At 45.8% G+C, this 27,508-nt stretch overlaps 1 protein-coding gene across 1 annotated transcript in view; it reads right to left on the bottom strand.

The window, feature by feature from the left end:
* The window catches only part of LOC146189906 (somatostatin receptor type 2-like), a 167,626-nt gene extending 140,384 nt beyond the window's left edge, over positions 1 to 27,242 (bottom strand). Inside the window, exon 1 of the mRNA XM_084604647.1 lies at positions 25,675 to 27,242. Coding sequence (XP_084460773.1) covers positions 25,675 to 26,793 — 1,119 coding nt within the window. The 5' untranslated portion in view covers positions 26,794 to 27,242. The remainder of the gene's footprint in view (positions 1 to 25,674) is intronic.
* Between the last annotated feature and the right edge of the window lie 266 nt (positions 27,243 to 27,508).

Below are 27,508 nucleotides of genomic sequence, written 5' to 3'. Positions count from 1 at the left end.
ACTGCTCGGCTGGCATAACCTCGAGCTATACTGTGAGCCAACTCGTTTCCTTTGTTCCCCGAGTGTGCCGGCACCCATATTAATTCCACCTCTCTTTGGTTCCAGTCTTTATATCTTAAAATTCGCTCTGTCTCTTTGGAGATCATGCCCTTCGCAAAAATTGTTTATAGCAGATTTGGAGTCGCTAATTATGGTAACCACTTTGGTGCTGACCATCGCCATGGCGATAGCCGCCTCCTCCGCTGTCCCTGAGTAGTTTGTTTTTATTGAACCTGCCATTAATGATTTATCCGAGTCGTTCACGCCCACGATAGAGTTGCCTCTTTTGTATTCCGCCGCGTCTACATAAAGAGTGTATTTAGAGCCTTCTAACTTGGCCTCAAGAGCCTTTGCTCTTGCTTTTCTCCTGCCTTCATGAAAAGCATGGTGCATGTTTTTTGGTAGCGGTTTAATAGTAAGTGCGTTCCTGACTTCAGTAGGCAGTTTTACTTGTGCATTTCTTTCCGGGATTCTATCTTGTAGTCCCAATTTACCCAGGATTTTCCATCCCGTGGATGTGGTGGCGAAGTTCGAGGACAGGGTTGGATTAGATTGTATTTGACTGGAATGAACTGTACTTGATTTGACTGGATAGGATTACACTGGATTGGTTTGGATTGGGTCATATTAAACTGGACTGGATTAGATTACACTGGATTGGATGGGATTAGATTGGATTGGAGAGGAGTAGGCAGCCCAGAGCCAAGCACACATGGTTCCGATACTTATATCCTGGCCTAGCTGAGCTAAGCCACCGCCAATTTCCAAGCGTAACCATAGCTCTCTAGCTTTCGCTAGCCCTCCAGTTTAACCAGAGCTAAACCACAACTAACTTTTCTTTCAGCTGTGAGGAATGCCTCGATCGTCTAAACATAAACTTCTACTCTTCATCCTTTAGGGTGTGTACTACCGGCTTAGGATGGCTGTTTTGAAGCTTTTACGCTTGAAACCTCCATTTGTTTTAGAATCACCGCATTGATTGAGACAAAGCTTTGAATTCGGTATTCGGTTTAGGTAACTAAGTAGTAAGTGCTATAAATGTTAGGGCGTTCAGGTTCAAAACATTTATTAAACTTATGCGGATAATAAGGTCACCTCTGTGTCCAAAACTACCTCGTTCAGCGGTGCGATTACTGAGTAAACACGCCCGAGTTCCGCTTTGCCAGCCAGTGCCCGTCAAAAACTAAGCAGAGCTGCAATAATAATAATTGGTTCACTGGAAGGGAAAGGCGCGGTAACTGTCTCCCTTGTTTTCTGTGGACACCTGAACCTCGCCGTAAGGGAAGGAAGGAAGGTGGGAGTTAAAGTGGAAAGAGAGAAAGGGGAGCCGTAGTGGAGGGCTACGGAGTAATTTCGACCACCTGGGGATCTTTAACGTGCGCTGACATCGCACAGCACACGGACGCCTCTTCGTTTCGCCTCCATCGAAACGCAGCCGCCGAGGTCGAGTTCGAACCCGGGAATTCCGGACAGTAGTCGGGCATCTTACCACTGTGCCACCCCGGCGGGGCAAGCAGAGCTGCAACCAAGCAAAATCGAAAGAGAGAGAGAGAGAGAGAGAGAGAGAGAGAGAGAGAGAGAGAGAGAGAGAGAGAGAGAGAGAGAGAGAGAGAGAGAGAGAGAGAGAGAGAGAGAGGGATGCCAGAAGAGACTGCGCGATCCAAATGATCTTTGACTCCCCCTCAAGTAGCTGCCATCGAGGCTGACTTCTTTTTCATTCTGCTGGCATCGAGACATCAAGGCGAACAGGCAGGCAGTCAAGGGAATTCTCTTTCGACTTCCGGGACCGGCAGAGTATGCGTATATTGTATCTTGAGGAATCATGGCGACAAAGAACCAGTCGCGCATTGTCCAAATGAAGGCAAATCTCGGAGACATGTTTTATTGTACTATATACGTCGCAGAGCGCATAAGCTGCGGAAGAGCTCTGGAACATGCAATCTGGTTCTGTTTTGTGTTCACCACAAGCTTCATCTTGTCTGGATTCATCACAGCACGCCACTGGTCATGACGACACCGGCGGTGGTTGTTTTGGGGGTTTAAACATCACTGAAATGCACGTCACGGTTGCGATGCGTTCCCTTCTATAAGCTGAGCGACTTGCAGTAAGGTTGCGTGAGCACGAAGGTTTTTCACGAATATCGCCACTACAAAAATTAGCCATGAGTTTGCGCTCAATTCTTATTGAGCACTTACTGGCTTACATGTCATCTATTAAACAGTCAACATCCCTTGCATTTATACGTCACCAAAATTTCTATCCAGTTTTTCACAACGAGATATTTGGTAATAATTTTGCTTATATTCAGATTTAAGAAAATTGAGTTGTGGTTGTCAGGTGGATATGTTTATGTATAGCCCTGTATACATAGACTCGACAGCACCGGGTCGAGTAAGCGTCGAGTAAGCGAGGTCACCATTACTCGACCCGATTGGTGTCTACATGAGCTCGCTTTCTAGCGAGTAAGTATCGCAGCGGCGCGTAGCGTCGATATTTGAAGTTATTGTGCAAGTTTTTTGCTCGTATTTGATTCCGTTACATTTTACTATCGAGAGCTTCGATTATTATTTTTTATCGTTGATGAGGGCTAAAAAGCATTCAACTTCGCTTACGCTCCTAGCCGCTCCGGTTGCTTTTTAATCCCAGAGTTCGCCATAACTCGACTCCCTGACTCGACAGCGTCTACATGCTTTTAGACAAGCGGGTCAAGCGAGTTAACCTACTCCCTGCAAGCGGTCCCCTTATGGGGCTGGTACAGGTGGGTAACCGCCACTTGCGGCGGGGGCTAGCCTGGCACCGAAGTTTTATCTGTTGTAGGCCGTCATTGCACACGCCACCGCTGGTGGTGGACGACGGCTTTTGTTGCGGTGCGCGTCTTTCTTTCCCTCTTTCTTTTCTTTCTTCTCTATTTTCTCTTCTGTCTGCACGAGGCAGCGGAGGTGGCTCAGCTACTGAGCCAGTAGCAGGCCCGTGCATTTTCTTTTCTTCCTACAGCCACAACAACAACAACAACAACACAACCCCCTGCAAGCGAGTTAACGCGACCCGCTTCGCGGCTATTTTACTTGACCCAACTGCGTATACATGAACCCGACAACTGGTTTTTTTACTCGACAAGCTTACTCAACCCGACTCTGTCGAGTCCATGTATACAGGGCTTATGAGAACAAAAAGTGGCATTTCCGAATCGGAATGATGTTTCCGGCTTGCTGAATTTTGCAAACCAGGAGGGGTATCCAGAGAGATAAAGTTTTTCTTAGAATTGACTATGATAATACTTCACCCTTTAAAAGCACGTTTAAAACACCTTTAAAAACGTTGAACATTATAAACCCTGGATTTCAAGAAATAGAGAACTAGCAGTAAGAAAAGTCCCTTACGCTCGTAGGTTGGATAAATGCTGTATGACGTTAACCGCCAAACAACTGAAATCCGAAAATATATTTTGAAGCCTGCCCTGCAGTGCTGGTACAGTGGTAATACGCCCGAATGCTGTGCCTGAGTACTCGGGCTCGGTCCCGACAGCAGGCGGCTGCGTTTCGATAGAGGCGAAACGAAGAGGCGCCCGTGTGCTTTGCGGTATCAGTTGCTGTTGTTGTTGTTGTTGTGGCTGTATAGGAAGAAGGATCAATCAATCAATCACGGGCCTGCTACTGGCTCTGTAGCTGAGCCACCTGCGCTGCCTCGTGCAGACAAAAGAAAAGATAGAGAAGAAAGAAAAGGAAGAGGGAGAGAAAGACGCGCGCCGCAGCAACAGCCGTCGTCCACCACCAAAGAGGCGGCGGGTGCAATAACGGCCTGCAACCGGTAAAAATTCGAACAAGCTAGCCCCCGCTGCAAGCGGCAGTGACCTACCTGTCCCAGCCCCATCTGCTAGTATGGCAGAGTATGTATGGAAGTTTGCTTTTATAACATGCAGGCAATTTGTTGTGGTTGTTGCGACTGTAGGAAGAAGAAAAAGAAAATGCACGGGCCTGCTACTGGCTCTGCAGCTGAGCCTACTCAGCTGCTTCGTGCGGACAGAGGAGAAAATAGAGAAGAACTAAAGAAAAGGAAGAAAGAGAGAGAAAGACTCGCGTCGCAACAACCGTTGTCCGCCATCGCTCCGCAACGGTGAGGGTGCAGTGAAGGCCTACAACAGGTACAACCGCAGGCAGGCTAGTCACTGCCGCAAACGGCGGGGACCTATCAGTCCCAGCCCCTGGGTCCCAGCCGATGTCAGTGCACGATAAAGATCGCGACATTCCGGTCTATCAACGGTAGGGTCCTCTCAGCAGCGTCACCTGGCGACAGATAGTGGAAATATAGTGAAAATGAACTGCACCGCTTTCTCTCTTTTCGCTTCCACTCGCACATTCTTCTCTTCGTATACGGAGCGGTTTAGGTGTCCACAGAATGAGTGGGAAAGATGCGGAGCCTTTCTTTCCCTGTGAACCAATTATTATATTACAGCCAGTGCAGTTAGTGTGCAATGTTCATTCTGAGAAATCTGACGCGGTAACTAGTCTTCCTTCACCACACAATTTCGCAAAACGTCCTAGCAGCCATGCGTGCCAGTCTATGTGCAATGTAATTCTCAGGAACGTGAACAAACTATTAATGGCTAAACATCTCAACTCAAAATGAATAAAAGAAGATTTGATAGTAGAGCATCTGCCAATTTTTAACAAATTTCAATTTCAATATTTTCGCAGTAATTTTAAAACAAACTGAGATGATCTCTCAACACTGAAGAAAAAAACTGCTGTGTGTTTTCAACATTTTTAGCTATGACGTGATAAACAGTGAAGACGCTTATTTGTAAGCAATGCAAAAAATGATGGCACAACGCGTAGGTGTCAGGCAACGTGTTCAAACCTGCTTGCGTGAGACTGAGAACCATTTTGTACGTAACCTACCTGTTACGGTGTTGTTGAAACGTTTGCGACTGAAGTAAAAATCCGGAGAAGCACATCTTACCACTGGTACATTGTTCTCACTATACTTTCTCTTTGCTTGCATTCAGACATGGCAGTAAGTGAATTGCAGTAATGAAATTACTGTAATTTAATTACTTTTTTACGGTAATTTGTAATGTAATGTACTTTCTCGGTTTGGTAATTTAGTAATGTATTGAATTACTTTTTGACAGTAATTTCGCAGCAAAAGTAATTAATTCCTTTTCAAATTACTTTTACTATACTGCGCCACTGCTCCTTCAATATATAGCAAAATAGAATGCCGCAAAATCAGGAATGACGTGCGGCAAACTGACGTTCGCCGATCATTTCACGACTGTTCGACCATGCTTCGGCTTTTGTTGTTATTGTTTTTTGTTTTGCGGTTGTCTTATTTTTGTAATGGCAAGCGCTGTAGGAAAGAGGGAAGGAATAGCTTTCTGAGACGGAATTTCGCGGGAAGATGAAAGAATGTGCGTGCTTCGCGTCTGGAAAACAAGTTAGTTTTAGTTTACTAACTTTAGTTAGTTTTTGCATGGATGAAAACTGAAAAGTATTTTAATGTAATTGAATTACTCAATAGAAGTAATTGTAATGTAATTTCATTACTTTTGGGGAGCAGTAATGAGTAATGTAATTAAATTACTTTTCTGCGATTTTTCAGAAAAGTAATTAGTAATTTATTTTAATTTCTTTTTAAAAGTAATTTTGCCATGTATGCTTGCATTACGAACAGCTAACAGCTAGAGAGACGGCTATTTTGCCTTCGAAACTTGTCGCAGTGCTCGAGTTCGCCATCCGTGGACGTTTGCCATCGGCAAAGCCTTACACTCTCTACGTTTTCTTACTCTCCTCATGTTAACACTCGAAAAGTTGCGCAGTGACTGCTCTCGCAGTTGCACCAAAGTATTTCACAAAGGTGCACGAAGTTCCGCTCTGTACTTTGCCCGAGGGCGCTTCGAAATCTTCAAAGATATTCTCCGCGGTGCGGTTTATTTTTTGTGTACTTTTGACAAGTAAAACTCGAGACCTATTTGTTCGGTCCTAGCTCGCCGGTTCGCGCAAGATGTGGTTGCTTTGTCGTATACCTTAGTTGTACTTCGGTGATTGCCTTCGTCTCGACAAGCGGCGCCACACCGGATCCCTTCGCATTAAACTGTTTACTCTTCGAAAAGCGGCTCAGGTGTCAAACCCAGGTTCAATGCAATTCTTTTCAAGCGAAAGCTGCCCGGAAAACTAAGACGCTGCAAGCAACAGTGAGAAAGATCTGGGCAAGCCGGGTGATATTATCGGATCGCTCCGCTTCGAAAACAAATTAAAGTGAGAAATGAAAAGAGAGAAAGACATAGAGAAAGAGATAGAAATAGAGACAGGGAGAAAGAGAAAAAGAGAGAGAGAGAACGAGAAAGAATAAGAGAGAAAGAGATAGAGAGAGGGAGAGAGAACAAGAAAGAAAGAGATAGAGAGAGAGAGAGAGAACTAGAAAGAACAAGAGAGAAAGAGAGAGAGAAAACGAGAAAGAATAAGAGAGAAAGAGAGAGAGAGAAAAAAAAGAGAGAACGAGATAGAGAGAGAGGGAGAGAGATAAAAGCTAAAGCTGGCAACACCGTTATACATGACTCAACCTATGAATACTGCAAATTGTTACCCTTCTGGCGATTACAGAATTTATTGACTAATGTAATGACAGATCATATTTCTTTAAACGCTAGCACATCTTTTGTCCCTTCCGCAAGTCTGCACACCATATTTGTCAAGCTACCGCTACCTGTCCTGGGTTCCGTGGCCAGAGGGGACCCAATTCTCGCCCAGAAACACGTCGTTAATGATGAGGTATTACTATCAAAACCTACAGTTTAGCAAAGTTTCATCACTTTGTCTCATGATCGCTTACTTTTGCAGCCAAGAAGTGTACACTATACGAGAGGGGGTGGGGGGGAAAGGGGGGGGGGGGGAGCGGTGATCGTTGACATGCCCACCCCGAAAACCGGGCATTAAGTAGAGAGTTCCGCGAAAAGCAGATTTGCAAGACACTGGACGCCTAAATCAGCGACAGGCGTCAGAGAGGCAGCGAAGCAGGGACGGAACAGAACGACGTAGCCAGATTGGAGGCAGAAGAGCAACTTGACGTGTATGTAAGGAAATGGGGTGAGGACAAAGAATCGGAATAAGTGGGAATAGGGGAAGCATTTCCGCTACATAGGGTGAAAAAAGAAAAAAAAAAAGCTCGGCGGAGGACAGACATCCTGGCAGAATCGGCCAGAAAAGCACTACGCGGAGTTGTTGCCAGTGGATATTGAAGAGAGATCCCAGATTCTAGCTGCAAGCAACAATGTAAAGATCATGAAAACAAAAGTGGAGAACAGCAGTAGAATGCGGACGCATGACGCGGACAAATGCCATGGAAACAAAGAACTTGCTATCAGAGTACAGCTCACCGGACAACTGAAGGAACAAAGATTCGAGCGTTGTGGATGGACCATGGGGCGGAACTCACAAAAAGACTACTGTCACTGGATGGACACAGTAATGTCAGAGAACACTGGAGACCCAGTAAACAACAGCTACAAGCCCGAAGGGAAGATTTAGGGAAAGGGGAGACACAAGAGCAAGAGATACGCCTCGAAACATTCACGGAATGGACCCGGAACAACGGCAAAGAGCAGCGGAGATCAGGCGAAAAAAAAAAAAGAAAACACTAATGAAAGCCAGAGCAGCGTCAATTGTTTTCCCCCACATCTCTCTCCAAATTTGCGCAAAAAGCCGCCTTCCAGGAGCGGGACGATCAATGCTGCAGGCCAAGTGGAGGGGCGAGGGGACGTGAGCGTGTCGCCCGCCCACATAGCCCTAGCAGAAGCCCATTCGCGCAGCAATCAGGTACACGCCAGTGTGACACGCTGCTGTGGCGGTGGAGGCGCGAACGACGTTGCTCACCACTCGACCACCGTCCGTGCGGAAACAAATGTCAAGAAGGAAGAACAGAAGGCCGGGAGAAAAAGTGAGGAGGGAATGAAAGAAGGAACAATGCTGCTGCGATGGATCTATAGCGTTGCCAACGGTGACACCTGGCTCGGCGTTCGCGGTGGGCAGCCCTCCGCGCATCAGCGCGCCGACGACCACCGCAACCACCTGTTGAGCGGCGAAGTGCACCGGGCCGTACCGGGCACCGCGACCGTTGTTTGGGAAACGCGGCACGTAGCGCTCGCTGCACCGCAGGGCACGGCAATGACAAGCGAACCGACAGGAACGACGGCGACACGAAACGTGAACGCAATTTGTGTCCCACTAATATATAGCTGTCGCAGTGATTCGGTAGCTTGGGCGAACAACCTGTTGGTGAACGCGATAGCATTTGGCGGAGCGGAATTTAAGAGCCGAAACTTGGATCACGTGAATGCATATGAAACGAGGTGGTAATAGATACGTACCACCGCGCTCAGGAATGAAGGGGAAATGGAAAGAAACGACGACATGACGCGGGACTTGAAGCCGATTTTGTCACTTTGACAAGGTGGAGTGGGCAGTTAACGTGCTGCTTTTACAAAGCATGAACTCTTTCGCGCCATGACCTTTAGGTGTGTGAACGTTACCGATTCGGTAGCCTCACTGAAGAACACGTATTGAACGGGATGGAATAACGCCAATTTTGAGGTCTCATTAGGGAATACGTGTAAAACGCGGAATACGGAGGACTCCTCCTGTTGTATGGTATGGTATGGTATGGTATGGTATGGTATGGTATGGTATGGTATGGTATGGTATGGTATGGTATGGTATGGTATGGTATGGTATGGTACGATACGGTATGGTATGGTATGGTATGGTATGGTATGGTATGGTATGGTATGGTATGGTATGGTACGGTATGGTACGATACGATATGGTATGGTATCGTATGGTATGGTATGGTATGGTATGGTATGGTATGGTACGATACGATACGATACAATACGATACGGTACGGCATGGTATGGTATGGTAATGTATGGTCTGGTGATGTATGGTATGGTATGGTATGGTATGGTATGGTATGGTATGGTATGGTATGGTATGGTATGGTATGGTGCGGTACGGTACGGTATGATATGATACGATACAATACGATACGATACGGTACGGTATGGTATGGTATGGTATGGTATGGTATGGTATGGTATGGTATGGTATGGTATGGTATGGTATGGTATGGTATGGTACGGTACGGTACGGTATGGTATGGTATGGTATGGTATGGTATGGTATGGTATGGTATGGTATGGTATGGTATGGTATGGTATGGTATGGTATGGTGCGGCATGTGGCAAAAACGCCTCAAAGCGCCTTGGGCCAAGAAGGACGCCGGAGTGGATTGATATACATCAGCTAACATTCGCTAACGTCGTACCGTAGGCAGGTACTTTGCATTTGTACTCAAACGAAACGCAGCTGCCTTCATTGAGATCGAACCTACGTTCTCCGGCTCAACAGTCTATAACGCCCTAACCACTGAGCTACTGCGGCAATGGCCTTGCCGCCGCGAAACGTCGGGCCCACGACATAGATACCAAGAAAGCTGTTTTCTCCGCAAGCAAATCGCTCTGATCTGGGAATGCTTGTCACCTTGTGATGCGTAAATTCATTACAGCACCGTAATCCTGATCAGTATCGGCCTTTGATGTCCGCTGAAATACTTAGCTTTTTTCCAGTATCACTAACTCATTTTGCACCAGTCATCGCCTGCTTACAACTTGAAGAGTCCCATACACTGAAGGTCATTTAAATGAGGATACTGCGGTTGCCATAACCAGCGGACTTTATCTAGCGCAGTAATTTTGTGCTTTATAAAAGGACTGTAGGATCGCTTACAAGGTAAGGCGCACGGAACCCACGGAGCGAGAAGCAAATAGCTTTCTTGGCTGTTCTGCAGTTTGAAACGCCTACGAAAGCATCCAGTATATTACAGTTGGAGGATATGGGCGCCAATTATGGCGCAGAAAGTCGTTCGACTACTCAACCTCGGAAACATGCAAAAGGCCGAGCAACGTCGAACTGTGTGGCAGCACAGGACAAGTATTTAGATTTGGAAATCGTTGTAATGGAATTCTCTTGAACTTACTGTATGTTCCCATCCCTAGGGTTCGTGGCCAGACTTTCCGGCACTGAAGGAATAGGCTAGATCGTCTTCACGCTCAACTTATAGTCCTATTTCAACACACTTGTACTTCATGGCATCATTTCTAAATCCTCAAGGGGAGAAAAGAAGCGTCACCATCTATGCGGGATTGTCAAGGCGCGATAACTGCGTATTCGGCTTGATTGATGTTGGCTCTAAGAAAATGTATTCTGATTCTGAAGCGAAGCTGCATCCCGATGCTCCCTATCGCATACAGAATATATTATTTGAGCCATTGCTTTTCACTACTTCCATACATTCACTGAAAGTGAAAGCTCGGCATTGGGCATTCGCAAACAATTCCAAAAAAGTTTGCTTCGAGAAAAGCTGTATATTGTCACAACAGAATCCCCGCATTCGACCAATTACCAAGCCATACCAAAACAATGCTGACACTTCCCGACGTTCCCGGGGAGGACTAAGCTGCCGCAGCGCCTCTTCATCATACGCTTAATTTCTATAATTGCGGAGCAGTTTTGGCTTCCTCTCACCATATATGCAGTCCTGGTCTCCTCTGGGTTAACCTGGCTCATCTTTAGACCAATAGAGTAATCGTCGCAGCAACCACTATTAATAGTGTTAACACGCAATATCGTTTTAAAACGCTGCAAGTAATAACAGTGCGATCTTCAGTTTTTGTGCTGCGATAATTAATCCCTACGATGATTCGTATGGGATTAATTGTGTTGTTTTTTCCACCGTGTGTCACCTACTACAAGTTTATATATATATATATATATATATATATATATATATATATATATATATATATATATATATATATATATATATATATATATATATATATATATATATATATATATATGAAGGCAAGAAGCCAACAGTCGGCGAGGCCCAGGAAAGCGTTGGGGATGGTACTTTATGTCTTTTTATTATTATTATTATTCAAGTAAACATTAAAAAAAAAAAGACATAAAGTACCATCCCCAACGCTTTCCTGGGCCTCGCCGACTGTTGGCTTTTTTCCTTCATGTATTATAACGAGCACCCTCATTTCCCCTATATATATATAAAAGTGAAAAATTGCTTCCTACTGTTTCCAAGTTTATTTGTAGTCGACGTTTCGGCAGGAGCCCTGCCTTTCTCAAGACTGATGGTACATGATTCTTGTTTGTCTTCTTATAAGGTTGGCCAGAGGTGATACAAACAATATGGGCACACACAGGTGAGTCAGCTGGACACGCACAACACACACATACACACACAGCTGCGGAGAGCAGGCTAGGCCCAATGGGCCATCAACCCAAGGCATCGGCCGCCGCGAGTCATCTGTATACAGTACAAGACACAATACAGGCAACCGCGGAACAACCTTGGAAGGGAAAAAAAAAGAAGAAAAAAAAAAAGAAGACGAAAACAGGTGGGGGAAGGTGTTTGCTGCAGGTGGTGAGAAAATTATTTTTCTTGTTCTCACTAAAAGATGGGAGCGCCCAGAGTGATGAGAAAACCAGGTGGACACTGCTGGTTAGAAGAACCTGACAGCGGCGAGTAAAGTTCGAGCAACTTGCGACGGGGGATGAACCTCAAAGAAAGAATAAAAAAAAAGAAAAAAAAAAGAAGTAAGTAAATATGTGGGACAGTAGAATGGTGAAATACTTTGAGGTTTTCGCTAACAGATGTGAGGGCTAAACAAAAGAAGAAAACAGGTGGGGGAACATGTTTGCTGCAGGTGGTGAGAAAATTATTTTTCTTGTTCTCACTGGGAGCGCCCAGCGTGATGAAAAAACCAGGTGGACACTGCTGGTTAGAATAACCTGACAGCGGCGAGTAAAGTTCGAGCAACTTGCGACGGGAGATGAACCTCAAAGAAAGAATAATAAAAAAAAAAAGAAGTGAGTAACCTGACAGCGGCGAGTAAAGTTCGAGCAACTTGCGACGGGAGATGAACCTCAAAGAAAGAATAATAATAAAAAAAAAAAAGAAGTGAGTAGAATGGTGAAATGCTTTGAGGTTTTCGCTAAAAGATGTGAGCGCCAAGCATGAAGAAGGTTTTTACGAGAAGTGGGATGTGGAGGGTATCAAAGAAGCGAGAAAAAAAAAAAAGGAAAAAAAAAAGAAACCGAGGAAAAACTGTAAAGGGATAATGATTGATATATATGTATAGCATTAAGCTTGCAGGGCTCGTAAGGACGACATTGCCCCAATGTTTTCATTTATCCCAGTATTAATTGTCCTAAAGTTATAAATAAAGTATGACTCACGCTGCTCCCGCTCCCGTGTATTATTGAATCCCCCCTGAAGAACTGTTAGTTTGACTGAGTCGAATGAGTGCTGTTTCTGGTTGATATGTTTTGAAAAAGGAAGGTTGGGCAGAGAGCGGACATGAGCTTGGTGATTATTAAACCGCATTCGAAGAGGGGTAGCTGTCTGGCCAATATACTGCATGCAGCATACACCGCATTCTAGGAGATATATAACGTTTGAGGCATCGCAATCAAAGTTACCATCTATTCTCCACTTAAAACTTGACGCTGTGCTTGTTGCGCAGCTTGATGTCTGCATGTGGCTGCACACCTGGCATCTACTCTTTCCGCAAGGCCGGCACCCCAACCGCGGGTTATTACCTATTTTTGAGGGGACTAGGATGTTGCGGATGTTTTTCGGTCGTCGGTAGACAACTTGGGGAGGAGTCGTGAAAATACTGGAGAGACGTTCGCTCTGCTCTAGAATGTTGAAATGTTTCTTTAGGATTTTGTTCACGTTGGGGGGGTTACTCGTGTAGGTGAGTACCAGGCTTGTTCGGCGGTCTATGTTTTCCTTTCGTGGACGTCCCTCCAGTATCTCCTCTCGGTTGAGCTCATATGCCTTCTTTATGGCGTCGTCAATAATATTTGGCGGGTACCGTTGTTTAGTCAGGACTTCCCGCATACGCTTTGCGTTTCGTGCGAAGTCCTGATCTTGGGAACAAATTCTTTTGAATCGATGAGCCTGAGAATATGGAATGCTTGTTTTTGAGTGATGAGGATGACAGCTTTGAAAATGTAAGTATTGCTGTCGGTCCGTGGGTTTTCTGTATACGCTTGTGGTGAGTGAACCTTCATGAACCGCAATTTCAACGTCAAGAAAGTTAATTTTGTTTCGGGAATATGTGTGCGTGAATGATATGCTAGGATGGAGGAGATTGAAGTTTTCAATGAAATGTAGGAGTGATTGTTCTGTGTCAGTCCAAATTAAGAAAATATCATCCAAGTAGCGCTTGTATAGGGTGGGCTTAATAGGGGAAGTAAGTAAAAATTCAAATTCAATGCTATGCATGAAGATATTAGCATAAGTAGGGGCCATTTTTGTACCCATGGCGGTGCCGTTAGTTTGTAAGTAGTGTTCGTTGTCGAATTCAAAGTTGTTGTATTCTAGTACTAGTTTTGTCAATACCTCTAGGACTTCTGGAGTGGGGGATCCTTCCTTCCTATTCTGAATATAGGCCTGAATTAGAGCTTTGATTCCGTCAGAATGCGGGATATTTGTATATAGAGAGACTACATCTAAGGTTACAAGGAAGGCCCTCTGAGGAAGATTTATACCTGCTATTTCGCGAAGGAAGTGGTTTGTGTCACGTATGTGGGATGGGTGTGTTTTAGGTATGTGTCCAATTAATGTGTCAATGTAACTGGAGATTGGTTCTGTGATTGTACCGATGCCAGATACTATAGGGCGGCCAGGATTACCATTTTTGTGAATTTTCGGAAGCATGTAGAATCGGCCCGGCGACGGGTGTGAGGCGGTAAGGGCTTTGCATAATCGCAGGGAAATGTCCCCACTTTTTGCGAGCTCATTTAGGGTCCCTGCTATGAAGTTTTGATGCTCTAAGGTGGGGTCCGCTTTTAGGTGTTTATAAAATGTAGTGTTAGAGAGTTGTCTAATTCCTTCCTCAATATACTTGTCCTTGTCCATTACCACTATGCCGCCTCCTTTATCTGCCGGTTTGATGACCACATCCCTCCGTCTACTGAGCGCCTTCAATGCGTCACGTTCCTTTTTGGAAAGGTTTTGCTTCCCTGGTCTGTAGTCCTTATAAGCCCTGATTACATTATATATATATATATATATATATATATATATGTATATATATAACTGAGCTGGTTACGATACGTTTGCGTGAACCTATCTAGTTTTGTACAACAGGTATGCTAACAAATTTGGTTTTGACAAGAATAACATTTAAAGGTTTCGTTATATATCTCGTAAAATCTGGATTTCCAAAGAAGTAAAACAACCAGTTTTGTGTGGGTTCCGATGGTGCTTGCGTAAAAACGCCCTAAGACAGATACTGTTAGTGCTTGAATAAGTCAGAGTGAATTCAACGCCTTCCTAACAAAATGAGGCTCCCAGCGAGGTGAGCCACTTTGACTTGTTCCTGTCGATGGATTTCGCGATATGTCGTCATAAGTTATATCTGCTACCAGAAACAAATATTCGCAAAGTATAAAAGCGTTACAAACTATGGACCTTGATGAAAAGTGAGCCATTACTCTTCAGTTACAAAAGGAATGATATTTTGAGCTGAGAGTTGCAATGATGAAGGGGTAGTGATCTCACCGCTTGAGCCATGCAGCTCAAAAGGACGCGGTCATGGTCAGACATATTGGCAAAGAATAAGAACCTACCTAATAAGAATAAGAAGAATAAGAACCAAGAATAAGAACCAAGAATAAGAACCAAGAATAAGAACACCGACTAGCGCCACCGATACACCATGAAGGTGTCACGTTGGTTACCAATGACGAAGAGTAGCTTAAAATATATGCAGTAAAAAGTATGGGGACACTTAAATTGTGCCTTTACGGGTGGGACTCGAGATCGGAGGATACCGCCCAACATAAAGCATATGCTTGCGTGGCCCAGGGGTAACAGTCTCAAGTGTTTTGGCAGGCTGATTCTGATATCGCCCTCCCATATGAAAGGAGAGATACGATCCAGTTGACAGCTCCTGCTAAACGTAACGTCAGGCAACCGTGCATCCAGTCAGTATTCGGCCATGTCACACCTACCATCTACCGCCTGCCAGCGCCAACCAACACCCTGCATTGGTACCTATTATATACTAGTATACCTTGTTGATCGGATCCTTCTTTTACGAAATGTCCATCCTCTTACGCTGACTTTGAGCACTGCCTGTTTCAGCGTCAAATGGCACATCCCCTTCTCTCCTCACTCACAGCCCGTCACGTGGAGCGCTTGGATTGTGTCAGTTCGTGGGGTGCTGTTGCCTCCACAAAATCACTGCAGGCATCGTTTAAAGTGCGTTTCTCTTTCTGCTTTCTCTTTCCTCGTTAACGTTTTGAATATGTCCACTGCATAGAAAACAAATATCTCACTCGCGTGTCTCTTCGGTGCGAGCGGGCGAAGTAATTTATAGGTTAGAGTCTGCGGAACGTGGGGGGATGAAGAGCTGAGCTATTGGTACCAGCTTCGTGCACCACTCCAGGAGAGGCTTCTATTTTCTCTCAGGCACAAATGAGAATATTGTTTCCTATCATTCTGACGGCTGACAGATGGCGTCAATTAGTCGCGTCCATGTAAATTGAGCATAGTCTGTTAACGTTACACTCAACACTTAATTTCCCTTACAGTGAAGTGCTCGATTTAAGCTCAATCCTTTTCATTAGCAGGACCCAACTGCTAGGTACACACTTTCTTCTAGGCTGATACTGGCAATCAAGTCATGGTCTGAACTGACTGAATAGTGTACCCTTTTGAAGAATAATTCTTTATGACAAGTTTCATAGCTACGGGGCTCTGTATGTATTTAGAGCGTTTCGTTTGTTTGTTTGTTTGTTTGTTTGTTTGTTTGTTTGTTTGTTTTTTACTTACCAACCATTGTTACAACTAACAGTTAATATTTACCGTTCTAAGGTGCTGGTATGCAGGCGCAATGAATTCTGTCTCGAGCAGTTCATTAACGGCACTGAACATCATTAAATTATGCCGAACGGTGCGGAGGTGTTTGAAACGTGATCGCTCTTCTGAACCCGAAGCAGCGCATTTTCAGAGCGTCCTCAGTGGTACTTCGCTGTCGCGTCACGTCTGCTAACGGCTACACCTTGCATATACACAGCGGAGAGTGCACTTAACCATGCTCACGGGCGTCGGCGCAGACGCTAATCGGCAAGTTCTGGCACTCAAAAACGATTACGCTAATGCTCAACTGCACTCAACTTATTACTCCGCTTCTAGCCTTATGACGCCCAACTTAGACAGCTGCAGTGGTGTGATGAGAAAACGACTCAAAGTTTTCACCCTGTTCATGGGCGAAAATTAACGTAACTGCGGACAACTGTACCATGACTGTTCTGCCTTAACAGTGGTGACACCCAGGCCAGCTGTTATTGCACAATTACTGGTGACATTTTTCCTACAGTGTAACGTGACAATTCGTCCCGATAGCTGTGACGTGACGTTACCCTCCAACATCGCCCGTTGTTAGGGGTAAAGTTGAGAACCATGAATTCAGGAGACAGAGTGAGTTATGGCCAAAACGCGTGCAAATGACATTCTAGCTCAAATGAAGAACGGAAATTAGGCACGCGAGGGACATGTAATGCGGGCCACATATAGTCAGTGGTCTCTTAAGCTAAAGGAATCGATTGGATAAAAGGCGGGTGAAGCACAGTCGGCCAGATGAAGGATGAGGTAGGAAGCTTTGCTGAAACAAAGCGGCCGCTGATGGCGGGACACAAGGTTTGATTGGAGTTCAGCGCGTGAGGTATTTGTACCATAATGGACGTTATAACGGAATAGTGATGATGACGGAACGCACTTGCGGCTTATACCCACCGGAGAAGAATCGCTTAACTCGACTCACGTTTTCTTTTTTTCTTCTTTTATTTTGCAGAAATTCGTTCATGCAGATATGTTGTTAGAAACGAGGTTTATTGCCTGAGCTTCGAACAGATGGGATAGGACGAAGCTCAGCTTACAAAACGGCTGTGCCTATCGACACGTGAGTTCACCAAACGCAGTTCTCTATCGCCTCCGCTGACCTTTTTTTCTTCTTATTCTGGACTGTCACAATATATTGATTGTACCATGCCAGCTTCGAAGCCCGCTAGCAGGCTGGTACCGACGAAGCATCTTGCTCTCGGTACCATTGTCACCGCCGGTTTAACTACTACTACTACTACTACTACTACTACTACTACTACTACTACTACTACTACTACTACTACTACTACTACTACTACTACTAATAATAATAATAATAATAATAATAATAATAATAATAATAATAATAATAATAATAATAATAATAATAATAATAATAATAATAATAAATCAATAACAATAATAATGACAGTAATACGCAGAACTGACTTCAGGTCCTTGGAAACCTCCCATGAGCAAAGGTCATCGCCAAAATAGCCTGACTATGGCTACTTGAAACAAGCAGGCAAAGAACAGGGATCTAGGACTGCAGAGTAGAAAGCTGGAATCTAATTCGTGGAACTTCAAATTATGGTCGTTGTCATTCAACACACCTCTACCTAGGCTATACATTAAGATTCAAGGCCGAAAAAGAAAACATTTTACTGCGTCTACGCCCAGATATGCAATGCGTGGCGGCTGCTGGTCGCCGCTAGTGCGTCGAGTTTTACGGAAAGAAAAAAAAACGCGGTCTCGTTGCACATGTTTTACTGACTCAGTGCCAGGTACAACTGAACTCCGACAAAGCTTGCAAAACAATAATAAAAAAATGAGCAACACAACTGATCGTGAGGCCGCCGATATGGGAGGCGCGGTCCGCTTAGAAAAAAGAATCGGGAGAAAGAAAAAAAAAATATTGCATGTGCAGTACTTTCGTCCTAGAATCGACGGTTAACCTCGAGGTCTGAATCAGCTATCTCCATTGCTGTTCGAAACGGCGCCGGAGAAATGGTCGCATATGCGCTCACGCGCAGCTAATAACAATCGACAGGGAGTATCTAAATGTCATTTTCACTGCTCACATTATTCCTATAGGAACAGGCCTGGTTGTGCTAATGACGAATACGTGTAGGGAACCCGGATCGAAGGCGACACTATCGAATAACTAACTGCACAAAAAAAAAAAAAAAGAAGACAAAGGGCCGTGAAGGACGGAGAGAGAGGGGGTTGCAGGGCACCTGATTCGGGCACCATGTTCTATAGAACAGTCGTTTCGGTGATCCGCCCACACAACGTGACAAAATAAAGGCCGGCAAAAACCGTGTTCCCACCCAGTAATGCTGTCATGTCGCTTGGACGAATAAAACAGGCATTGTGGCATAATACTGTTTTTTTTTTATTCTTTTTTTTTTCTGGTGGGAGAGGGGGGGGGGGGGGGATTAGCCCATTGCGGACATGTACATGAACGAGGTTCTCGGAAATAGCGATATCAAAGCGGTGCGTGTTGTATGATGGTCACAGTCAGACTACTGCGCTCGGAAAATCACGATGAGTGTGTGTCGTCGTGTGGCAATATTTTTTCTACATTTGTCTGCTTTCGCGCCGCGCCATCTTCTAGCCTACCAACGTGAGCTCTCAGACTCATTTTATTCACAATGTTCGCGAATGTAATTGGCGTGTAGGTGCGAGTATAAAAAAATACGCGAATCGTTCATCACGCTTTTCGTGGTGGAAATTTCTCGTGAACCGTGTTCTTCTCCGTTTGGTAATGACGTCTTGTCACGACATTTGAGCTAATCTATGCTCACGCCGCACGGATGGACAGGTGAGGATCACACAGGATCATTAAGGAGAAAGATATATATACGCATAAATTACTTTGCACCTTTGAACGGGCCATTAAAGATACCTTAGACCTATTTTTTAGATTTAGCCCAACTAACAATATCTTCCAGTAACTATTGTTTTCGTAATCCATCAACTTGGCTAGTTCCGTCAACACGAACTAATTATGGTAAAATGATGACTCAACATATGTTACCAACACTACTAAATCAGTACAATGCGCTTCAGACTGATATCGCAAAAGGGTATTGCTGAACTGTTTATACAGTGTCTTTTACTGCCCCCGTATATAATTTATTGTGGTATAATATACTATGTGTGTTCCAGTAATTGGAGTCTTTGATCATGTACACCTTTTTACTTATGTATTTTGCATAGTCATTTTTCTGTATTATGTATAAGTGTATTATGTATAATTAATGTAGTCAAATTATGTATAAACATAAATAGTGCATCGTTCGTCAATGCTGCTGGGCGACTGGAGCTCAGCCAAGCTGCAATAAAAGCAGCTTTTTCTCCTGTCACCCTTTTTCGCTGTACATTGTATACGAAAATAAACTCATTGATTGATTGATTGATTGATTGATTGATTGATTGATTGATTGATTGATTGATTGATTGATTGATTGATTGATTGATTGATGTGGCCTGTTTTGTGTATAGGCACCTTCCTATATAGCTACGAGATTAATCTGAAAGGAAGTGGGAGCACGCTTTAACATTTGGGAAGTATTTGCCTATAGTATTAAACATTAGCGCATTGATTCCGCGAAAATAATTTAGACTTTTTTTTTCTTATTAAGTGGCCAGAACTCTTACGTGGTCGGCCAACTCCTTATAGAGACAATTTAATAATATCTGACCTTCTGACTGCTCGGAAGTTCTCAAGTTTGCCTAAACTGTCACGTTACTAGCGGCAGTCAGATAAAATGTACTGACCAGGACTATTAAAAAAAAAAAAGGAAAGAAAGGTTGCTGTACTTAAGCTGTAACTAGCTTCACAAAACATAGGAGGCGCCGAAATCCCAAAGCATTCATATCTTTGCTACAGCACATGGCCATATTCTGACTCAAAATTTCGTCACAACCTATCAAAAGAACGCCTACGCAAAGTGGGCGTGCTTATAAACTGAAAATTTGCAGAGGATGAGATCGTATCGCTCAAAAAAGCAAAGAAGAAACAAGGTGAAAAGAAATCGCCCCACGCTACCTCGAAGCACCTCATTCTCAAAATGGAATATAGTATCATTTGTGCCCTAAGTCAGGACTGGTAACAACAGAAAGATCTTCGCAAAGACGTACTTTCCAACTCAGCCAGAATGCGTCCTTTCGCATACTTTAATGGCAGAACATCGGAACCCACTTCCTTCCACGTTCTGAGCCCCTAAACAGGCGCGGTGCTCGGACGCGAAATCCACGAAATCGAAAGGCGCGCACGGGGCCCGGAAATACGATCGCGTTTTGTAACGGAGAGGGATTCTCGGAGGCGTTTATATGAAAGCGAATTCGACTACGTCCCCAGCTTACGTAAGCGCGATTACTGCGTGCTTCGCTGCAAGGCCTGCTTAAGTGGCCTTATAACCTGGGCGAATCGTCGCTCTGAACTGCACTCGTTCGTAAGCACTGCACCGAGCAGGAGGATCACATTTTAGTAAAAAATGGTGCTTTGAGGAGCTCCTTCCTTCCTTCCTTCCTTCCTTCCTTCCTTCCTTCCTTCCTTCCTTCCTTCCTTCCTTCCTTCCTTCCTTCCTTCCTTCCTTCCTTCCTTCCTTCCTTCCATCCCTTCTTCCTTTCTTTCTTTCTCTTCCTTCCTTTCTTTCTCTTCCTTCCTTTCTTTCTTTCCCTTCCTTCCTTCCTTCCTTCCATCCATCCTTCCCTTCTTCCTTTCTTTCTCTTCCTTCCTTCCCTCCTTCCTTCCATCCATCCTTCCTTTCTTCCTTCCCTTCTTCCTTTCTTTCTTTCTCTTCCTTCCTTCCTTCCTTTCTACTTTCTCTTCCTTCCGTCCTATCCTTTCTTTCCCACTTTCTTCCTTTCTCTTTCTTTCTTGTCTGCTTGCTTCCTAATTTTTTTATTTCTTTCTTTCTTCCGTTCTTCCTTTCTTTCTCTCTCTCTCTCTCTCTCTCTCTCTCTCTCTCTCTTTCTTTCTTTCTTTCTTTCTTTCCTTCTTGCCTGCTTGCTTCCTACCTTCTTCCTTTCTTTCCTGCTTTCTTTCCTCCCTATTTCTCCCTCGACCTGGAGACAGCTGGCCGGTGCGAATACTTTGGCAAGGCAAGCAGAAACATTTTACGAGCTTTCGAGTCCCGCATACAGCCACCGTGATGCTTTTTTTTTTCCTCTGCAATATTTGCTGACTCAAGAAAGAGAAATCACTATCGCGCGCCCTCTGCTGGAAACGGATGACAGCAGGAAGCAGCTCTCTTGACTCATAAAGATACGTTCCCGCACCATCACCCATCCTCCCTTACCGTAACGCGGAAGTGAAAAGAAACGAAACAACACTTTGTGACCGCAGTTGACTCAGTGATGGTTAGGCTCGTCGAGTAACAAATAGCACGTGAACCAAATACCCGACAAGGGAAATCAGGGGAAGAATAGGGAATTGGGAAAGAGATACAGGAGGCAGGAACAGCACCTCTGAACTCGTAGCTCTATTTATTGGGGGACACGAATCTAGAGCACCTATGCATGGACTCTGAAACTGACGAAGCAGCTAAACGCCTGACGTTGCGCCATCCCGAAAGCTTTACACCCCGAACTTTGACACTCAATAGAAGAAGGAACAAAGTTCAAGCCTCGAATTCGGAGCAAACTAAATTCAAAGCCGTTGCAGCATGCAAGGATGAAAGAACAGACCGCTTCAAACAAGGTCTAACTTCGAGCCGATGAAAGCAAAGTGCACGAAGAAATGAAGACACCGGCAGAACGCAAATTTTCAGTATTTTTTTTTTTTTTTGTTATTGAGTAAATGCTTTCATTTCTGTTTTCAGAACATGAGTGCTTGAATACATATTCTGGCTGAAAAATGCACAAACACATCGAAAATTCTTGTTCACTGAACCTCTATGGAATTTATCCGTCTGCCGCTGCATTTGATTCATTTCTTGCGCTGCAAAAGCTTTCAGCGAAATTCTGCGCACTTGGGCAAAATATTCTAGCAATAAGCTCTTCATCACCTCCCCCTTTCTCTGTAAAGGAACAGCATCTCGTACCTTTCTTTAGAGCACATATTTTTACATAATAAGAGCGCATTAACGTCTATGAGGCTTAACTGACGCTGTGATAGCACATTTTGGCGCCAAAAATTATTAGCATGTTATATTTTAAAATTTCGGTATTTCTCAACTAGCACGTACACTTGCTCCCTTCGATTTAAGCCCAACTGAAACATTTGTTTAGGTTTGGTATATGGGGTTTATCGTCCCAAAGCGATTCAGGTTATGAGAGATGCTGTATTGGAGGACTCCGGAAATTTCGACCACCTGGGGTCCTTTAACGTGCACTGACATCGCACAGCACACGGGCGCCTTGCTTTTCGTCTCCATCGAAAAGCAGCCGCCGATGCCAGGATTCGATCTCGGACCCTTGGATACAACGGTCGAGTGCCATAACCACTGCGCCACCGCGGCGGGGCCCTAACTGAAATGTGGCTGTACAACGTAGTAAGCCAGACTGACAACGTCTAGTTGCAATGTGGGAGGTAGGTGCCTCTGCAGAAATCGGTTGAGACAAGGAAATACTAGCATTTTCTTTTTCATCACGGCGTTTTTTTGTCAAGCTGTGAAGTTTGCTGTTGGACAGTTTGGTCGTGTGCTGGGATAAACCGCATTTAATTTTATTTAGTGGAGGTAGACTGCGATGGCGATAATATACAACATCCCTGTATGCCGATAGTTTTGTAAACAGCGACTATGGGTCGACGATAACCCGGGATTCACTCCTACAGCGGGCTTGACACAATAACGTACCCGCATATGCAACTGTCCTGAAATAATGCAGTTGAATTAAGGAAATCAGAATAATCCAGTGCCTGAATAAACCAACGAGCAATCCTTAAATGAAAAGTTGGATAGTGGGAACCTATGCTGTATCTTTGGGAAAACTGAACACTTTTTTACCACGACAAGTTTACCATCTGGTTAGATACGTACGCTGGTGGTGATTGAAAGAAATGCGAACATCAAGGCGCATGTGCATTCTCCAGTTCGAATTTCTTTCCACTGGCTTTTATCTGAGCATTAACAAAAAGATGCTTGAAACGCCCAAGATACAATTGTGGCCGACCGTTATGTACTTTCCTTACCATCCAGGCAAAAGCGCGATGTAAAGAAATACGAACCGTGTAGCGCGTAGGCGCCACTCTATTTCGCCCGCACACATGTGCAGAACAAGTGCGCAAAACCAGGCTCCAGAGAAAAGCGAACGAAACTCTAGAGCGCCTCGATGTGGGGGATTAGTGGGCGCGTCAGAGCAATCAGCAGCCGACTAACGTCATTCGCTTGTGCAGAACGGGCATTTTGTAAAACTGCTCGACTCGGTCTGCCGTATTAACTCTTCGTGAAACCACTGATAGCTTGAATACCTCAAACGCGACTGCTAATGACGTACCAATAGGTTTCATCTCTGATCATTACTTATTCTTTATTTTTTTCCTTCGATGTGGATTATAAAGCGTAAAACTGAAAAGCAGCGTAAACTATCGGTGAAGCTTTCGCTTTTTAAACAATTCAAGACAGGCAACGTATCATATTACCTATCTCGAGTGCAATTTATAATCCGTGAAAGAAAAGTCCATCGACCATTTCTCCGTGGATCTGATAACACTCAGTGGCGGAAGCCGTTCGACGATAAAGGTTATTCATTTGCCAAAGCATCAAACAAAATGTCAGCGCTCTCGCTCAAAACATTTAATAACGAAGCAAATCTATTGTCTGTTTCTTCACGCGTGTACCTTCTACGTGACATTGGAATCCTACAGCGACCGAAGGTTCCAGTCACCTCAAACAAAAGCATTCCAGCTGTCTTTTTCAGTTTGCATTGTTTTACAGAAGAAACATGAAAGGAAGAAAGTGCTGCGGTGCACGGCCTCTACGGTATGCATAATATTCATGCTCAAAGTTAACGGAGTAGCTTCCGCCATTCCTCAAGGGCTATTTGCCTTCAATTAAATCAAATTTGAAACGTAATTTTAAATGCCGCTTGAGAGGTGTCAAGCAAAACCGCTAATTCCACTTAAATGTATTGATATCTAGACTAACGGGCTTACAGAACTGCATTGAAGGTGAAAACATCTTTTCTTATAGCCACAGAATAACACACTGAAATATTTGTTTGTACAAGAAAATTTTAATTTCATTAAAAGTCGCCACTTAAAAACACGTAAAACAAGGTGAACCGACCAATTTCAGAAAACCTGTGGGGTAATATGCACACCAGAATGTGACCGCATGTCCGGACTGTTAACTGCAGTTAAATCAGTTGTGGTTTTCCTTTTAGAAAGTGCTTGTTTTCTCACATTTACGCAAGGGCTTTTTCGAAACGTTTTGTAATACAATGAAGCTTGATTTGAATAAGAAGATGGCTGTAAATTCACGTTATCAAGTAACTTCTTTTGCTATGCAAACATGCGTATGAGATTGTATAGACATCCAACTATACTCAATGTCACTTTGAGTACTCCATTCTAGAGTGGTAAAATTGCGCGCTCCAACGTGGTGCGTTGGAAGTTGTTGCTGTTTGCGGAGCTTATGCGCAGCTTTTTGAAACGTTACAGATAATCCAAGTACATGAATTTTTACGTGCGAAAGTGTGCGTGAATGGTAACATATAGCTTTTAGCCGCTTGTAAATGATACATGAGCATTCTGCAGTGCTCTGTTCGGGAGCTCTAGACAAGTGTGGGGAGTACTGTGTCAGCAACATTGTATGCGCCCAATACTGAACTCATGTGCTGAAGCAAGAATGTCATTGCTCAATGCAAGGTTTTATATTAATGCGGCTGGGATGCTCCATTTGCGACTCAATTTTGCCGGTGCCAGGTCGCTGTTCTGATGGTGGACCGTGGGAAGGAACAAAGAAAGTGCGCCGACTGATCCAAAGAAGAATCTTATCAATTTGTTTTCCAAATGTGCAACTTTTGTGCGAAATGGGACTCACTGGGTAGAAAGCTTCCCGTTCTCCTTAAATTTATGAATAAACTGCACGAAACCTTTTGCGCCGCTTAACTCTTTGAAGTGTGCGGCCAAACCGCAACAGCTCTGAGAAAAGTTTCGTGCGAGGCGAGAGCTTCGGTTGGATGGTGTTTTCTGTTCCGCATTCCTATGCGATCCTGGGATCCCGCTTGGAAAGCCCGCGGACATTTCTCCTTCACTTTGCTTACTGATGTACAGCGAGGTAATAACGCAAAGCAAAGGAAATATTGTCATCCTGTTTAAAACCTTGTGTGCCAATGGTCAGTATCATTTGCGTGCGTTAGCAAACTACCGAAGAACGGAATTTTTCCCCAATAACGTTTGATAATTTCTTAAACTTACGTATATACACTATTTGGCAGCGTATGCTCGACACGAGAAGCCAGACAGAAAACTTGGAGAAAGGGCATGCATCTTCACACAAGAACAGCAGCATCGAGCCGTTGGTTCGTAGTGTGCTCTTGAAGGTGCTTAAAGGTGCAGTCGCGGATGCCTCAGAAAGCAGTACGGAACTACGAGCATTGTTTAGAGTCATCACCGAGTAAGGTAGTGGGGCAGTTCCGCGGAAGGCGAACTGTGACAACCACAAAGGAAGGTAGACGCGAAACGAGTCAGTGTTTGGAGGACGTACCTTGCTGACCCCGGCTTGGGTACCACCGCCCGGAGCAGCCGACGATCGCGGGAAGAGGCTGTCCTCCTGCGGCTGTTCACGGCCGCGGCCTGAACCATGCGCCGCGGCCACGGCTGCGCAGGTGAACGCCTTGGCGAAGGACTTCTTGAAGTTGTCGCTCAGGAAGGCGTACAGGATGGGATTGACGGCCGAGTTGGCGTACGACAGTAACTGGCTCAGCAGGAAAACGGTCACGGTGAGAGCGGTGGCCTGCGAAGCGCCCAGGCAGCTGATGTACAGCTGTCCCGCCCAGTAGGGCAGCCAGCAGATGACGTAGACGGTGATGACAGTCAGCACCAGGTAGGTGACCTTGCGGTGCTTCGCGCGGTGCCGCGAGCGCGGACCAACGCGACTCAGCCGCAGGATCACGAGCACGTAGAAGAGCAGTATGAGCAGCAGCGGGATGGCGAAGCCAAGCGTGAACGAGTAGAGGGTGAACGCGGCCTGGCCGTTCATCACACCCGACTCGGGCCACACGATGGTGCAGGACTTGACCGAGCCGGCGTCCACCACGCTGGCATACATGTACACGGGCACCATGAGCAACGCGGACACTGTCCACGCCGTCAGGCAGACGAACTTGGCGATGAACGGAGTCCGGTAGCGCGGCGACGAGATGGGGTGGCACACGGCCACGTACCGGTCGGCCGACATGACCGTCAGAAGGAGCGACGAGGTGAACTGGTTGATGGACGTGGTGGTCATGTACACTTTGCACATGGCGGCGCCGAACGGCCAGTACTTGAACACCATGGTGGCGATGAAGAAGGGAAGTCCCACCAGGAACATCTCGTCGGCCAGCGCCAGGTTGAAGATGTACATGTTGGTGACGGTCTGCATCTTGGAGAAGCGCAGCACCACGTAGATGACAAGCGAGTTGCCGCACAGGCCGACGAGGCAGACGAGCCCGTACAGGAGCTTGGAGAACTCCACCACGAACTCCGGGTGGCTGGTGAAGAAAGTTTCCTCGGCCACTGTAGCCGGGGCACTGCAGTTGGCAGGGACCAGCGCGGACAGCGCCCGCGGGCTGGCCGTGCCGTTGGCCGCGGCACGGCACAGAGACGTCGCGGTGTCGTTCATTATCCTCTTTCAGGGCGTCAGCGGTGGGACAACCACGCCCGGCTCGCGCACCGGCCCGGCCCGGGCTGCCTCTGCTGCTCCGACGACCGGCGGCCGCCGACTCCGGGCATCGATCGAAGCCGCCCGGCCAACATGGCGGTCAGCACAGCCGCCGGCTACGGCGACGGCGGTTAAACCGGAGGGAGAGGTCTTCTTATCAGTCCTCACGGGCACCGCCACTGGCTGCTCCGTCCGGGCGCGTCTTCGCGCTTCGAGTCGGCAGTGTTCGACGCGATGGCAGAGCGCCGGGCCGCGGTGTCAGGGCGTCGCGAGGAGGCGAGACGGCGACGTCGGCGGCGGCGGTCAGCTGCTGCTGCTTCTGCCGGCGGCGGTGGGCCAGCGTTGACGACGGCGGCGCGCGGGATGTTGCGCGTGTGCTGGCCGCTAGGCGCTACTCGCGCGCGCGCGCGCTGGTGCCGGGGACGACGGAGACGACTCGAAGAAGCGCGCGGAGAAAAGGCGTGCGCGCGCCGATGAGTCGGAGGCTCCCCCTTTGGCCGACGACGACGCGCATAGGTGAAGCGACGCCCCCGCGGTGTGGCGCTAGCGATCGCACGTGCGGGACTCATCCCACATTTTTTGTTCTCTTCTTGGATCTTCTCGGGAGTTCAACGCGCGCCTAGAATCAGCCCCCCGGGGTTCGCGCATCCCCGGAGTCCGCAAGCCATGCAAGCGC

This window comes from Amblyomma maculatum, chromosome 5, assembly GCF_055883805.1.
Source record: "Amblyomma maculatum isolate TAMU_Amacu chromosome 5, ASM5588380v1, whole genome shotgun sequence".
Lineage (NCBI taxonomy): Eukaryota > Metazoa > Arthropoda > Arachnida > Ixodida > Ixodidae > Amblyomma > Amblyomma maculatum.
This window is presented reverse-complemented; position numbering and strand designations above follow the sequence as displayed.